This window comes from Macaca mulatta, chromosome 18, assembly GCF_049350105.2.
Source record: "Macaca mulatta isolate MMU2019108-1 chromosome 18, T2T-MMU8v2.0, whole genome shotgun sequence".
NCBI lineage: Eukaryota > Metazoa > Chordata > Mammalia > Primates > Cercopithecidae > Macaca > Macaca mulatta.
In genome coordinates this window covers 71,988,318-72,004,127 of record NC_133423.1, presented here as the reverse complement: position 1 = coordinate 72,004,127, position 15,810 = coordinate 71,988,318, and the positions used below count along the sequence as shown (strand labels likewise).

Here is a 15,810-nt window from a genome sequence, read left to right as displayed (position 1 = left end):
GATATAAGGTAAGGATCCAGGGTTGTTTTGTTCGTTCATAGGGATATTCAATTGTTCGAGCACCATTTGTTGGAAAGACTGCCTTACTCATTGAATTTTCTTGGCCCCTGTTTTTTTTTTTTTAATTTTTAAATTTTATTTTTATTTTTATTTTGTAGACGGAGTCTCGCTTTGTCGCCCAGCCTGGAGTGCAGTGGCACAGTCTTGGCTCATCGCAACCTCCACCTCCCACGTTCAAATGATTCTCCTGCCTCAGCCTCCCGAGTAACTGGGACTACAGGTGACCGCCACCAGGCCCGGCTAATTTTTTGTATTTTTAGTAGAGACAGGGTTTCACCGTGTTAGCCAGAATGGTCTCCATCTCCTGACCTCGGGATCCGCCCGCCTCGGCCTCCCAAACTGCTAGAATTATAGGCGTGAGCGAGTCACCGCGCCCAGCCTTTTTATTTATTTATTTATTTATTATTTATTTATTTATTTATTTATTTAGAGTCTCGCTCTGTCGCCCAGGCTGGAGTGTAGCGGCTTGATCTCGGCTCACTGCAAGCTCTGCCTCGCGGGTTCAAGCCTCCCTAGTAGCTGGGATTACAGGCTCGCACCACCACACCCTGCTAATTATTGTACTTTTAGTAGAGGCGGGATTTCGCCATGCTGGCCAGGCAGATTTCAAACTCCTGACCTCAGGTGATCCGCCCGCCTCAGCCTCCCGAAGTGCTGGCATTACAGGCTGAGGTAAGGTCTTTAAAACACCCTGCATCGGTATGGGTGTAATAAATGATGACCTGCCTCTTAATTTATCAGGTGGCAAACTGAGACTGTGGGCACTTAAAAAGACCTAGCATTTTCTAGCGCACTGCTCTCCTGGGTACGCTGGCGACACCTGCGGCCTCGGGTCGGGAGCTGAGCCACTGGCCGGAATCTGCCGCTGAGCAAATGCACTCGCTCAGACCCGACGTCTCCCTCCAGGGCGCCGCTCCCGGGCAAGTCCCTTCATGAGTCTTCAATTCGGGCCGAGCAGGGTCCCGCGGAGGTGCCCACCTGGCGCGAGGCCTCCTGCCCGCCCAGGTTCCGCGGCGGCCCTGAGCGACCCCTGGCGGGGTCAGCTCCTTCCAGGCTGAGAAGGGAACTGCGGAAGGCGGAGCGCGCCGCGGGGAGCCCCGAACGGGGACTGGAGCTCCCGTGGGGCCAAGCTCACGAGGTGCGGCCGCGCGGCCAATGAGCGCCCTCTATGCCCCTACGGTGCCCCGCCTCGCCGCGCTCCCGCCCTCCCGCCGCGCACTGGGGATCCCGACCACTCCTGACCGCACGGGTGGCGCGGCTGCGGGGTGCGGGGAGCATGGTGCGCGGCAGGATCTCCCGGCTCTCGGTCCGGGACGTGCGCTTCCCGACGTCGCTTGGGGGCCACGGCTCAGACGCCATGGTAAGGGCGACCTGCGGCCCGGGTCCGTCTCGCCCTGCCGACTGCAGACCTGCAGGCCCCGGGTAGCTTCCCGACTTCGAACCCATTGCTTCTGTACGGTGGGAGGCGCGCCTGGAGCAGACACCCGTTTTTCATGCCTTGGAGCAATTGTATAAGTATCCAGAAACTTTCCACTCTCCTGGGTTTTTTCTTTGCTGGAGTTTAGAATATGCTGGTTTTACTTTTACGACTCACATTTTGCTGGAAATGGTAGAATGCATAATAGGCAATAGCAGCAAAATTATTTTCTTGGGTTCCCGCCAATGAAACCCTAGAGCACAGCGCCAGCTGGCTTCCTCTGTACCCTGAACGCGACGGAGTTCACGGTGAGGGAGAACAGGAAGGCCGGGGCTGGGAGTTTGGAGTGGTGATCCCGCCTCCGCAACTTGCTGTGTGACTTGGAGAAGATCCAAACCTCTGGGTCTTTTGGACCCGTCCATGAAATGAAGGTGTCACAGTCGGGTTGAGAAAGCAAGCGCGTGATAACCGGGTCACATGAGAGGGAGGTCTCATGAAATTACCCTCAAACATGGTTAGAAAGGATTGATGCAAGTATCAGTCTTAAGAGATGTAATAAAGTAAGGGCAGGAACTCTGACTCCTACCTAAATACTGAAGGTCTTTTTTGCTTACTGAGGGTGTTAGAACGTCAGGCCTTCCCTCCCCTCCCCCATCTAGAGCGGTGTTTCCCAAACACTGTGCAGGGTCTTCAGGCAGCCTGTTCCCCTCTAGGTCCTCAGTGCCCGTCTTGGTCCACTGATGAGACTGGCCGCGCTAGAAAAGCAGAGTTGTATGGGCATGTAGTGAATGTGTGAAAGTATGCCGGGAAGTGAGGAACGGCAATGTTAGGAAAATGGTTACCAGTAGGGAGGAAAGGAAATGGGGTCACGGAGGGGACCACGAGGTCTCTAATTCCCACTGTAATGTTTTACTTCCTAAACTGGGTAGATGGCAAGCTGGTGTTCATTACATTATCTATACTCTTTCTGTACCTGAAATGTTTTATAAAAATAGACCTCTCATTAAAGAAAGTTTTTAAATGCAAAAGAATGTCCTTTTTGAGATTAAGTTCATCCTGCATTTTTAAAATTTTATTCTATTTTATTTTTTAAATTTATTTGTTTATTTATTGAGGCAGTGTCTTTTATTGGTTGCCCAAGCTGGAGTGCAGCGGTACTATCATGGCTAACAGCAGCCTTGACCTCCCTGGCTCAACCAATCCTCCCACCTCAGCCTCCCAAGTAGCTGGGACTACAGGTGTGCGCCATGAAGCCCAGCTTCTTTTTGTATTTTTTGACAGGGCCCAGGCTGTCATCCTCTTTAAAATCTTCATGTGTCCTTTCTTATATGATGTTGGTAAATGACTTAAACACCCAGCAGGCAATCCTTTATGGAACTCAAATGTTTGAAATTTTACTGTCTTATAGAATCCACTCAATCTTATGCAACTGCCTTTGCCTCTGTGAAGCTTTAGCAGCTGTGGGTAAGTCACACAATCTTTCTAAGCCTAGGTTTCTCATCTGTAAAATGGGTATAATAATATTCACTTTATACCTGTAAATGAGATACCTGTAAAGAGCCTGGCTCAGAGAAGGCCATCAGTAAAGTTGGCTATAGGCCAGGCAGGAGGCTCACACCTGTAATCCTAAGTGGAGGCCTAGGCAGGAGGATCACTTGAGCCCAGAAGTTCAATTACAGTGAACTATGATCGTGCCACTGCATTCCAGCCTGGGCACTGGATGACACAGTGAGACCTTGTTTCTAAAGAAAAAAGGAGGGGTTGGCTGTAATTATATTCCCTCTGAGGAAACTGAAGCAGAAGGAACCCCTAATCTAGACTTGACTTTGGATTTGTGAAATGTTAAGACAGCCTGGTTTGGCTGAGCGTGGTGGTTGTTCAAGCCTATAATCCCAGCACTTTGGAAGGCCGAGGCAGGTGGATCGCTTGAGCCCAGGAGTTCGAGACCAGCTTGAGCAACATAGTGAGACCTCGTCTCAACAAAAAAAATACAAAAATTAGCTGGGCTTAGTTGCGTGCACCTGTGGTCCCAGCCACTCAGGAGGCTGAGGTGGGAGGATCTCTTCAGCCTGGGAGGTCGAGGCTGCAGTGAGCTGTAATTGTGTCACTGCACTCCAGTCTGGGTGACAGACAGAGACCCTGTCTCAAAAGACAGCCTGGTTTACTGTAGAATAATTCAAGAAATGGAATTTGCCTCTGGGCCTGAGTGGTGTCTAACACATGGTGAGGAGACATTATCTAATGCCTGTATTGCAAGCTCATAAATATTTAAGCATTTTATCTTGGGAACATAGGGCGCATGTTGTGGGCCAACTCTCAAGTGCCATCTTTTAGAATGAGCTGCTTTGCAGTTCACCATGGAGATGGCTTCACCTGCCCTTGAGGCATGCTGGACCATCAGCACTTAGCAGCAAAGTGAGCCTCCCTGATCACAAGTAGGATATTTTCAAGAAAGAGCAATAAAGCTATCCTCAAAATCTGCTAAAGACTCCTGCTTTTTTTTTTTTTAAAGACTGAGTCTCGCTTGTCGCTCAGCCTGGAGTGCAGTGGTGCGATTTCATCTCACTGCAACCTCTGCCACCCAGGTGCAAATGATTCTCATGCCTCAGCCTCTGGAGTAGCTGTGATTACAGGTGTGCACCACCACACCCGGCTAATTTTTGTATTTTTGATAGAGACAGGGTTTCACCATGTTGTCCAGGCTGGTCTCGATCTCCTGAGCTCAGGTGATCCACCTGCCTCTTCCTCCCAAAGTGCTGGATTACAGGCATGAGCCACTATGCTGGGCTTACCTCCTTCTTAATCTGAAATCGATTTATGTTCCTTTCTTCTCTGTGAATTGCCCCTGTTATTTCTCCTTTGCCTGTCCTTACCCTCGGATACTTTTTCTGCTGTCAGCCACCTCTTCGTGGGCTCTCTCCCCTCATGGCCTCCTGCCTTTCTGACGGCTCCTCCTTCCTCCACTGGCCCCTTCTTCCCTCTCTCAGACTCAGGCTTCAGCATCTTCCCCATCTCCCTGCACATTCCCATGAAGACCCTCTCCGCATTCTGGCTTTGGTGCCGCCCTTTATGCCGGAGATTCCCAGATCTCATTTCCAGAGCTGCCTCCTTAACCCATAGGTCTGGATACTTCCTGTTAGGTTTTTCACCTTCATGCAAAACGCGGTTTGTCTAAATCGGAAGTCATCTTCCATACCCTGCCGCCCCTCCCTCCTGACCCATCTTGGATCATTCTGCTAATCACAGGGATCCAAAAGCTTCAAGTCACTTTTGGCTCATCTCGTCCTGTTGACCCTCATCTGAGGCTTCAGTGAAAGGTTTCCTTTTTCCATTGCTTCCTCTTCTTGGAACCCAGCAACTGTCGATGGGTCTTTAATTCTTGGAGTCTCCTTCTCAGCCTCATCGCTCAACTCCTTCAGGAACCCAGTGGCTCAGCCAAGCCAGGATGGGCACCAACCCTTGAATACACTCCAGTCTCTCCCTCTTCTGAACCCTTTACTTTCTGCACTGCTGCTGCTACCTCACCTGAGATATTCCTCCCTCCCAGACCCTTCACTCCCCTTGCCACTGTTGAGAAGCTCCCCTTCCTCGACCGGCCAGCTCAGATTCTGTCTTCATCGTAAAGCCTTCTCCCGCTTCAAGAAGCACATTCAGCTAACAGTGCTCTCTGCCGGTCGTTCATAGTTTGCATCTCTCCCAGGCCTTAGCATGTTCTGCCTTATATTATTAAGGTTTTTGTAACCATGTCTTTTTATTTATTTATTTTAGAGATGGCGTCTCGCTTTGTTGCCCAGGCTAGTCTTGAATTCCTGGGCTCAAGCAGTCCTCCTGTCTTGGCCTCCCAAAGTGTTGGGATTACAGGCATGAGCCACCATGCCCGTCCTATAACCAGGTCTTCTCAAATGTAACCTCCTCAAGGGCAGACATATCTGTAACACCCTTGCAAGCTGCACCAGCTCTGACACGTAGTTGGTGCTCAGTGATGCATCACACTGATTTCCTGCCACTGGGCTGTGACACCAGACTCAGGGCTCCCATCCATCACATACAGCTCCCTCAGCCACAACATCCCCAATACAGGGAATTACAATCTGCCTTCATAATTTACTTGTGGCCGGGTGCGGTGGCTCACACCTGTAATCCTAGCATTTTGGGAGGCCGAGGCAGGTGGATCACCTGAGGTCAGGAGTTCAAGACTAGCCTGGCCAATGTGGCAAAATCCCATCTCTACTAAAAAAAAAAAAATAGCTGGGCATAGTGGCGGGTGCCTGTGCAGCTGGGAGGCTGAGGCAGAAGAATCACTTGAATCCAGGAGGCAGAGGTTGCAGTGAGCCAAGATCATGCCACTACGCTCCAGCCTGGAGGACAGAGTGAGACTCAGTCTCAATAATAATAATAATAATAATAATAATAATAATAATATATTATTTACTTGTGTGACCTTTTGCAAATTACTAAACCTCCTTAAAACTTCATTTCCTCTTCTCTAATAGGGATAAGAGCACCTAGTTGATAATACTGTTATAGGATTAAATTAAACCATGTAGAGCTCTTAGAATATAGTGTGTCTGGCACAATAAATATTATAGAATAATAACAGTAATAAATTGTTATAGCCTTATGCAAAATTCTTCTTTAAGAATGCATTCAGATCTTCTACCTGGCTTTTCGGGGTCTCCATTATTCCGTGACATAGAACAAAACAAAAAAAGAGCGAATTCATCTAGAAGCTTTACTTCTTCATTTTCCCCCACTGGTGTCTGACCTTGAGCCATTGTGTTTTCAGCCCTGCTATAAACTGCTGTGAGATCAGTCCAATTTTATGTAAGAGTTTTCTGAACCTTTGGCTTGTTCAATTTGAAGCTGCTTGTGAATGTAACTTTGTTCAAAGAGCTGACAGAGATAGCTGCGAGTGAAAACTCCTTGGCTTAAAATTGAGCCGCTGCTGGGCATGATGGCTCATGCCTGTAATCCCAGCACTTTAAGATAAGGCCTAAGCGGGTGGATCACTAGAGCTCTGGAGTTTGAGACCAGCCTGGGCAACATGCAAGACTCCATCTCTATTTTTTTATTTAGAAAATAAATACATAAATAAAAATGAGCCTCACTTTTTGACCTAATTGAAAGCAGGTGATAAAAATGTATACATTGCGATCAGGTGCAGTGGCTCACACTTGTAATCCCAGCTCTTTGGGAGGTCGAGGCAGGCAGATCACCCGAAGTCAGGAGTTCAAGACCAGCCTGGCCAACATGGTGAAACTTTGTCTCTGCTAAAAATACAAAAATTAGCCGAGTGTGGTGGCATGTGCCTGTAATCCCAGCTACCTGGGAGGCTGAGGCAGGAGAATTACTTGAACTTGGGAGGCTGAGGTTGCAGTGAGCTGAGATCACGCCACTGCACTCCTGCCGAGGTGACAGAGCAAAACTCCGTCTCAAAAAAAAAAGTATACGTTGCACTTATTGAAACACTTTGGATCTTTCAGGAGGACATTCCTTTTCTCCATTCAGAGCCCTTTGTTTTCTTTGGGGTATAGCAACAGTTCCTTCTGTGGGAGCTCTTGTGGCATGGCCCCTGTGGCATTGTCTGTCCTCATGTGACATCATTCTCATGGTTCTTTTCGGGTTTCTCATGCTGGCATTGTTTCGGCGGGGAATTCTCTCCTGCAGCACACGGATCCTGACTACTCAGCCGCCTATGTCGTCATAGAAACTGATGCAGAAGATGGAATCAAGGGGTGTGGAATCACCTTCACTCTGGGAAAAGGCACTGAAGTTGGTGAGTTGAAGATTCTCTCAAGGTTCCAGAATGCTTAATTTTCAGATGTGATTCTAACTTAGATTTTTAGATTCATTAGAATCTTGATTTAGATTCAGTTCCAATCTTGTTTTTCTCTGTGTTTAACTGCTCAAAGTGAGTAAAAACAGTGTTTCATGGTTTGTTATTTATTTCACTGGGAGAAATTTAAAAGTGACAGAATTTGGCCTCTCTCCTTGTAATCATCTCTAGTCTGTTAGAAAATCCTTGACTTTTAGTCTGTTTCTCTGTGTCAAATGACAGCTACAAGGATGTTTTTCACCTGCCTTTCACCCGGGGCCACTGTCGAGCTTTAACAACCTGCCGTGGGTGAGTAACCAAGGGCAAGGAGAGGGAGGAGATGTGAGTTCCCACAGCAAAAAAAGGCTCATTGTGATGTGCACAGTGAGTCTACTCACTTTTATATATATATTTCTTTTTTTTTTTTTTTTTTTTGAGACAGAGTCTCACTCTGTCGCCCAGGCTGGAGTGCAGTGGCACAATCTCAACTCACTGCAACCTCTGCCTCCTGGGTTTAAGCAATTCTCCTGCCTTAGCCTCCCGAGAAGCTGAGATTACAGGCACCCACCACCACGCCCAGCCAATTTTTGTATTTTTAGTAGAGACGGGGTTTCACCATGTTGGCCAGGCTGGTCTCGAACTCCTGACTTCAGATGATCTGCCCGCCTCAGCCTAGCAAAGTGCTGGGATTGCAGGTGTGAGCCACCGCAGCCAGCCTTTTCAAAATATTTCACACCAAATTGGTTTCAAGTTCACTATTTTCATGGCAAAAAAGGGCTTTGGCCCCGCCCAATCTAAGATACATACTGAGCCGTGTATACGTCATTCTTTTTTTATTTGCATTTTCTATTTTCTTAAACAAGATACAGAACATAACTTTTCTCAGAGGTGGATGTGATCTCAATGGTGATCTTGAGCCATCTCATTTTTTAGAGAGAAGAAAACTGAGGCACAGGCAGATACCCAGCAAGTCATGGCAGAATCGCCTGACTGCCCAAAGCACTTTCTCTTCAGAACTTTTAAATGCAACTCTTTTTGAACACATCATACCTGCACATGGTACAAAATTCAAGAAGCACAAAACAGTGACCTTTGCCAGGTCAATTTCAGTGGATTATTAAGGGCTGAAGCCAAATTATGATAGATTGAAGGGTAAGGGTCTAGAAGGAGGGGATAGAGTTTCTCTAACTTTGGTGGTATTGTGATACCTCTCCCATGGACATTTGCACCATCAGCACTCTGAGTAGTTGTAGAAAAAAATCTTGGCCCATTGAGAGATTTTAAATTGTTAAGCATATAAAAGAAGTGTGTGAGTTTGAGTGTGTGTATGTGTGAATGGCAAGGGAACCTTCCTTGAACTTGCAACGGACACTGCCCAGGTGGCTGCTGTTTCTGCTCTTCACAGGGCTGGCGGTCAGTTGTCTGGCAAGTCAGTCTTTCTGCAGACTTCTCCTGAGTGCTGCCATGCATCAGGCACTGAAGTAATTTTAAAAAGAGAAAGATAGGCCAGGCGTGGTGATTCACGCCTGTAATCTCAGCACTTTGGGAGGTTGAGGCGGGCAGATTGCTTGAGTCAAGGAGTTCGAGACCAGCCTGGTTGACATGGTGAAACCCTGTCTTTACTAAAAATACAAAAATTAGCTGGTCGTGGTGATGCGTGGCTGTTATCTCAGCTACTCAGGAGGCTGAGGCATGAGAATTGCTTGAACCTGGGAGTTGGAGTTTGCAGTGAGCCGAGATTTTGCCACTCCACTCCAGCCTGGGTGAAAGAGCGAGACTCTGTCAAAAAAAAAAAAAAAAAAAAGTTGAAGGAGGATGAAGAAAACAGAATCCCACATATCAGGAGCACACAAACTTATTGGGGAAGTAGACATAAAAGACATGATCATAATGCAGTCTGAGAATGACTATTTTTTAAAATTATGTACAAGTTTTACAGAGAGAGGATATATTAGGCTGTTCTTTTTTTCTTTTTGAAGACAAGAATCTTGCTCTGTTGCCCAGCCTGGAGTGCAGTCACGCAATCTCGCTCACTACAACCTCCACCTCCCGGGTTCAAGCAATTCTTGTGCCTCAGCCTCTCGAGTAGCTGGGATTACAGGCACACACCACCATGCCTGGCTCGTTTTTATATTTTTAGTAGAGATAAGGTTTCACCATGTTTGGTCAGGCTGGTCTCCTGACTTCAGATGATCTGCCCACCTGGGCCCTCAAAGTGGTAGGATTACAGGCACAAACCACCACTCCAAGCCAGGCTGTTCTTGCATTGCTATAAAGGAGTACCAGAGACTGGGTAATTTATAAAGAAAAAGAGGCTTAATTGCCTCATGGTTCTGCAGGTTTTCCAGAAAGCATGGTGCCAGCTGCTCAGCTTCTAGGGAAGCTTCAGGACACTCACAGTCATGGTGGAAGGCGAGGGGGGAGCAGACACGTCCTATGTCGAAAGCAAGAGCAAGAGAAAGAGAGTGGGGAGGTGCTACACGCTTTTAAGCCACTAGATCTCACGAGAACTCACTGTCTCAAGGCCAGTACCAATGGGATGGTGCTAAACCATTCATGAGAAATCCACCTCCATGATCTAATCACCTCCCACCAGGCCCCACCTCCAACACTGGGGATTACATTTCAACATGAAAATTGTGCAGAATGTCTAACCCATATTATCTTCACTCTGTCCAAACGGCTCAGGGAAGGCTTCAGAGCAGAAGTATTGCTTTGAGGTGAGTCTCGAAGAGCCAACAGGAATTTGCCAGGCAGAGAGAGGAGACCATACTGTGAGTCAGTCCCCCTTTTCTCTATTAAGTAAACAATTTACTGTTAAAGTTTTCCCCAAAATAGCCGGGCGCGGTGGCTCACGCCTGTAATCCCAGCACTTTGGGAGGCCGAGGCGGGCGGATCACAAGGTCAGGAGATCTAGACCACGGTGAAACCGCGTCTCTACTAAAAATACAAAAAAAATTAGCCGGGCGCGGTTGTGGGCGCCTGTAGTCCCAGCTACTCGGGAGGCTGAGGCAGGAGAATGGCGTGAACCCGGGAGGCGGAGCTTGCAGTGAGCCGAGATCGCGCCACTGCACTCCAGCCTGGGCGACAGAGCGAGACTCCATCTCAAAAAAAAAAAAAAAAAAAAGTTTTCCCCAAAATAGTAACCACTTACTAAGGTAGAGCTGTGAGCTATGTTTCTGCTTATCCTGCAACTTTAATTATCTCTTGTTTGTAAGTTGAGTACTTGATGAAGCTGCTGTCTTTCTCCATCCTGCAAACCCTACAACACACCCCCCCAAAGGTTGGATAAAACTCAGCGAGCTTACAAGGTATGTTAGGCCATTGGACCCACTCTCTGTTAACAGCCAAGACTTTAAACTTTGCCGACTCGGGCACACGTGGAGGGGCCCTGGGCACTAAGATAGATAAGAAGCTCTTCTGGGATGGGTGCTGAGCTCAGTGTTCAGGGCCTTCACTCCCCGTCCCCTCCTCCATTCCCAGCCCCACACCACTGTCTTGGTGGATGTCTCAGGCAGGGGTAAATCAATTTCCATCTCTCCATGACTTTAATTAATGACTCTTTTATGCTAAGGTTTTTGGCTTCTGCCTTTTTCAGACCACAACATGACAGAACCCATTCTAACTTTAACCTTGCTACATATTTCAGGTGACTCACTGCAGTCTCGCTAAATGTGTTACACGGCACTCACACTGAAGATGAAAAATGCCATTAGCTCATCCTGGTTCTTCTGCTTACTTACCTTATCATCCGTTTATGATTAAAAAAACATAGGGTTACTGTGAAGAGAGTGCTTGTGTGTGAGAAAGAGAAGGAGGGCTGTTTTTCAAATGTATAGAATACACCAATGTAGTTTTTGGTTGGGTATTTTTTTAAATCATGTCTTTGTTAAATTTACTTAATTAATATTCATTTTTTATCCTTCTTTATGTTTTTAAAGTTTTTATTATTGATTAATTGATTTGAGATAAGATCTTGCTCTGTCACCCAGCCTGGAGTACAGTGGTGCAATCACGGCTCATGCAGCCTTGACCTTCCAAACTCAAATGATTGTCCCACCTCAGCTTCCCGAGTAGCTGGGACCACAGGCACAAGCCACCACGCCTAGCTAATGTTTGGGTTTTTTGTTTTGTTTTGTTTTGTTTTTGAGAGACAGAGTCTTGCTCTGTTGCCCAGGGTGGAGTGGAGTGGTGCCATCTTGCCTCACTGCACCCTCCAGCTCTGGGTTCAAATGATTCTCCTGCCTCAGCTTCCCAAGTATCTGGGACTACAGGTATGTGCCACCATGCCTAGCTAATTTTTGTATTTTTAATAGAGACAGGGTTTCACTATATGTTGGCCAGGCTGGTCTTGAACTCCTGACCTCAGGTGATCCGCCTACCTCAGCCTCCCAAAGTGGTAGGATTACAGGTGTGAGCCACCACACCTGACCTGGGTTTGGCTTTGTTTTGCTTTTTTCTTTAAAAAAAAAATTTTTTTTTTTTTTTTTTGAGATGGAGTTTTGCTCTTGTTGCCAAGGCTGGAGTGCAGTGGCATGATCTCTGCTCACTGCAACCTACCCACCTCCCAGGTTCAAGCGATTCTCCTGCCTCAGCCTCCAAAGTCGCTGGCACTACAGGTGCCTGCAACCATGCCGGGCTAATTTTTGTATTTTTTGTAGAGACAGGGTTTCATCATTTTGCCCAGACTGGTCTTGAACTCCTGAGTTCAAGCAATCCACTGCCTCAGCCTCCCAAAGTGATGGGATTGCAGGCATAAGCCATAAGCCACCATGACTGGCCTGTTTCTGTTTTATTTTATTTATTTATTTATTTATTTTATTTATTTATTTTGAGACGGAGTCTCGCTCTGTCGCCCAGGCTGGAGTGCAGTGGCCAGATCTCAGCTCACTGCAAGCTCCGCCTCCCGGGTTCACGCCATTCTCCTGCCTCAGCCTCCCAAGTAGCTGGGACTGCAGGCGCCCGCCACCTCGCCCGGCTAGTTTTTTGTACTTTTTAGTAGAGACGGGGTTTCACCGTATTAACCAGGTCTCGATCTCCTGACCTCGTGATCCGCCCGTCTCAGCCTCCCAAAGTGCTGGGATTACAGGCTTGAGCCACCGCGCCCGGCCTATTTTATTTATTTAGTTAGTTATTTTTGTGACAGAGTCTTACTCTGTCTCCCAGGCTGGAGTGCAGTGACGTGATCTCGGCTCACTGCAACCTCCACCTCCTGGGTTCAAGTGATTCTCCTGCCTCAGCCTCCCGAGTAGCTGGGATTATAGGTGCCCACTATAATGCCAGCTAATTTTTGTATTTTTCAGTAGAGACGGGGTTTCACTGTGTTGGCCAGGTTAGTCTCGAACCCCTTACCTCAGGTGATCCACCCGCCTCAGCCTCCCAAAGTGCTGGGATTACAGGCGTGAGCAACCAGAGGCAGCCATTTTTTTTTTTTAAGACTTAATTTGTTTTAGAGTAGTTTTAGGTTCACAGCAAAACTGAAGTTAAAACTGAAGCAAAACTTCCAGCAAAACTGGAAGTTACAAAGATTTCCCACATACCTCTGTCCCCACACAGGCACAGCCTCCCTCATTATCAACATTTCCCACATACCCCTGTCCCCATACAGCCACAGCCTCCCTCTTTATCAACATTCTGCCCGGAGTGGCCCATTTGTTGCAACTGATGAACCTGCATCGGCACATCATGATCACCCAAAGTCTGTAGTTTACAATAGGGGTCACTCTTAGTGTTGTATATTTGGTGGGTTTGGACACATATATAATAATATGTACAATGTAGACTAAGTTAGTTTTTAAAAGAATATATAGAAAAAAGAAAAAGATGTACAGAGAAATAATTTTTTTTTTTTTTTTTTTGGAGGCAGAGGTTCGCTCTTTTTGCCCAGGCTGGAGTGCAATGGCATGATCTCAGCTCACCACAACCTCCGCCTCCCGGGTTCAAGCAATTCTCCTGCCTCAGCCTCCCAAGTAGCTGGGATTACAGGCCTGCGCCACCACCCCGGCTAATTTTGTATTTTTAGTAGAGACGGGGTTTCTCCACGTTGGTCAGGCTGGTCTTGAGCTCCTGACCTCAGGTGATCCGCCTGCCTCAGCCTCCCAAAGTGCTGGGATTACAGGCGTGAGCCATCACGGCCGGCAAGAATTTTCAAATAGACAAAAATTTTTAAAAACCCAGCCTTAATAGTTTGTGACACCACTCTTACTTCAGACACCCACAAGTCACCCACAGACTTTACTCAATGTCCTTCCAGTGCTAGAGGCTCCAGAGAATTGAAGTCCCTGAGCAGACCCAAACAAAAGAAAACCCCCTATGTTTAGTTGGCAAGAAGCTGCCTTCAAGGGCCTTTTTTTCTTTTCCAAGTCAATTTCCTGCCACAACCAAAATTTCTTTTTTTTTTTTTTTTTTTTTGAGGTGGAGTTTCACTCTTGTCACCCAGAGTGGAGTGCAGTGGCGTGATCTTGGCTGGCTCACTGCAACCTCTGCCTCCTGGGTTCAAGTGATTCTCCTGCCTCAGCCCCCCAGGTAGCTGGTATCACAGGCACACACCACCATGCCTGGCTAATTTTTGTGTTTTTAGTAGAGACAGAGTTTCACCATGTTGATCAGGCTGGTCTTGTGCTCCTGACCTCAGGTGATCCGCCCGCCTCGGCCTCCCAAAGTGCTGGAATTACAGGCATGAGCCACCGTGCCTGGCCTCACAACCCAAATTTCTATTAAATGCCACAAATTCTAGTCTCCTGTTGAGCAAGAAAAATCCACACACTGTAGATGAATGCATAAGTGCTGCTTGTGAAGGCTGAGAGTCATAAAGATGAGATCATCCTTAGCTTTTGTTAAGTGCATTTGGTATTGTGACGTGAACCAGAGGTATGCTTCAGTCAGTGATTTATAGCAACAATCAAATCGCCAAGACGGTGGTTTGGTGTCAGTGTACCTCACTGTGAGTCACTGACTTACTTCAGATTTTCTTTAATTCAAGAGCATCCACCTTCAAGGAGTGAGGAGGATTCTGTCTTCTCACAATTCTAGGGAACGAATATCTGAACCAGAATGATTGCGTATCCCATTAACAAAAGCCCTAGAGAACCTGGAATGGCTGGTTCAGCCCTAACTGCTACATGTGACCACAAGTGTGCAGTCATCCCAGAGCTGTTTCACCCTTAGCCAGGCATGTGCTAAAAGCTTGGGGAGGCCGGGCGCAGTGGCTCACGCTTGTAATCCCAGCTCTTTGGGAGGCCGAGGCGGGCGGATCACGAGGTCAGGAGATCGAAACTATCCTGGCTAACACGGTGAAACGCCGTCTCTACTAAAAATACAAAACATTAGCGGGGCGTGGTAGCAGGCGCCTGTAGTCCCAGCTACTCGGGAGGCTGAGGCAGGAAAACGGCGTGAACCCGGGGGATGGAGCTTGCAGTGAGCCGAGATCGGGTCTCTGCACTCCAGCCTGGGAGACAAAGCAAGACTCCGTCTCAAAAAAAAAAAAAAAAAAAAAAAAAGGCCGGGCGCGGTGGCTCAAGCCTGTAATCCCAGCACTTTGGAAGGCCGAGACGGGTGGATCACGAGGTCAGGAGATCAAGACCATCCTGGCTAACACGGTGAAACCCCGTCTCTACTACAAAAATACAAAAAAAACTAGCTGGGCGAGGTGGCGGGCGCCTGTAGTCCCAGCTACTCCGGAGGCTGAGGCAGGCGAATGGCGTGAACCCGGGAGGCGGCACTTGCAGTGAGCTGAGATCCGGCCACTGCACACCAGCCTGGGCGACTGAGCGAGACTCTGTCTCAAGGGAAAAAAAACAAAAACAAAAACTTGGGGCATCACATTCTTTCTTTTTCTTGAGATGGAGTTTCACTCTTGTTGCCCAGGCTGGAGTGCAATAATACAGTCTCGGCTCACTGCAACCTCCACCTCCTGGGTTCAAGTGATTCTCCTCCCTCCGCCTCCCAAGTAGCTGGGATTACAGGCACCCGCCACCATGCCCAGCTAATTTTTGTATTTTTAGTAGGGGCAGGGTTTCACTATGTTGGCCAAGCTGGTCTCAAACTCTTGACCTCAGGTGATCCACCGGCCTCCGCCTCCCAAAATGCTGGAATTACAGACATGAGCCACCATGCCCAGCCTGGGGCACCACTTTCATAGTGTCCTTCTCAGGATCTTATTGACAGTAAAACTGTACCTCTACAACTGTCCTATTAAATGACTGAAAACTTTTACTATTGAATCCATGGCAGCACCAAACAAATTTATCAAAATGTTTTGGAATACGTTCCTTTCTTTGAAGCTAAGTTGATGGCTTGATTCAATTATTGTGGCCATGTACACAACATAGGCTAAATGTTTCCTACAATTGGCAAAGGATCAAAGGGTTACTTTACTTATTCATCATCTTAAACAACACAAGAAAGCCTTATTATTATTATTATTATTATTTGAGACAGGGTCCAGCTCTGTCACTCTGTCACTCAGGCTGGAGTGCAGTGGCACAATCTCAGCTTACTGCAACCTCTGCGTCCAGAG

At 47.5% G+C, this 15,810-nt stretch overlaps 1 protein-coding gene across 3 annotated transcripts in view; it reads left to right on the top strand.

Annotated features, from left to right (window-relative positions):
• The first annotated feature begins 1,275 nt into the window (after positions 1-1,275).
• ENOSF1 (enolase superfamily member 1) overlaps positions 1,276-15,810 on the top strand; it is a 39,447-nt gene continuing 24,912 nt past the window's right edge. For all 3 annotated transcript variants that reach the window (XM_077974804.1, XM_015121636.3, XM_015121635.3), the window contains exons 1-2: positions 1,276-1,420; positions 7,145-7,253. In XM_077974804.1, the coding sequence (XP_077830930.1) occupies positions 1,337-1,420; positions 7,145-7,253 (193 nt within the window). In that variant the 5' untranslated portion in view covers positions 1,276-1,336. The remainder of the gene's footprint in view (positions 1,421-7,144; positions 7,254-15,810) is intronic.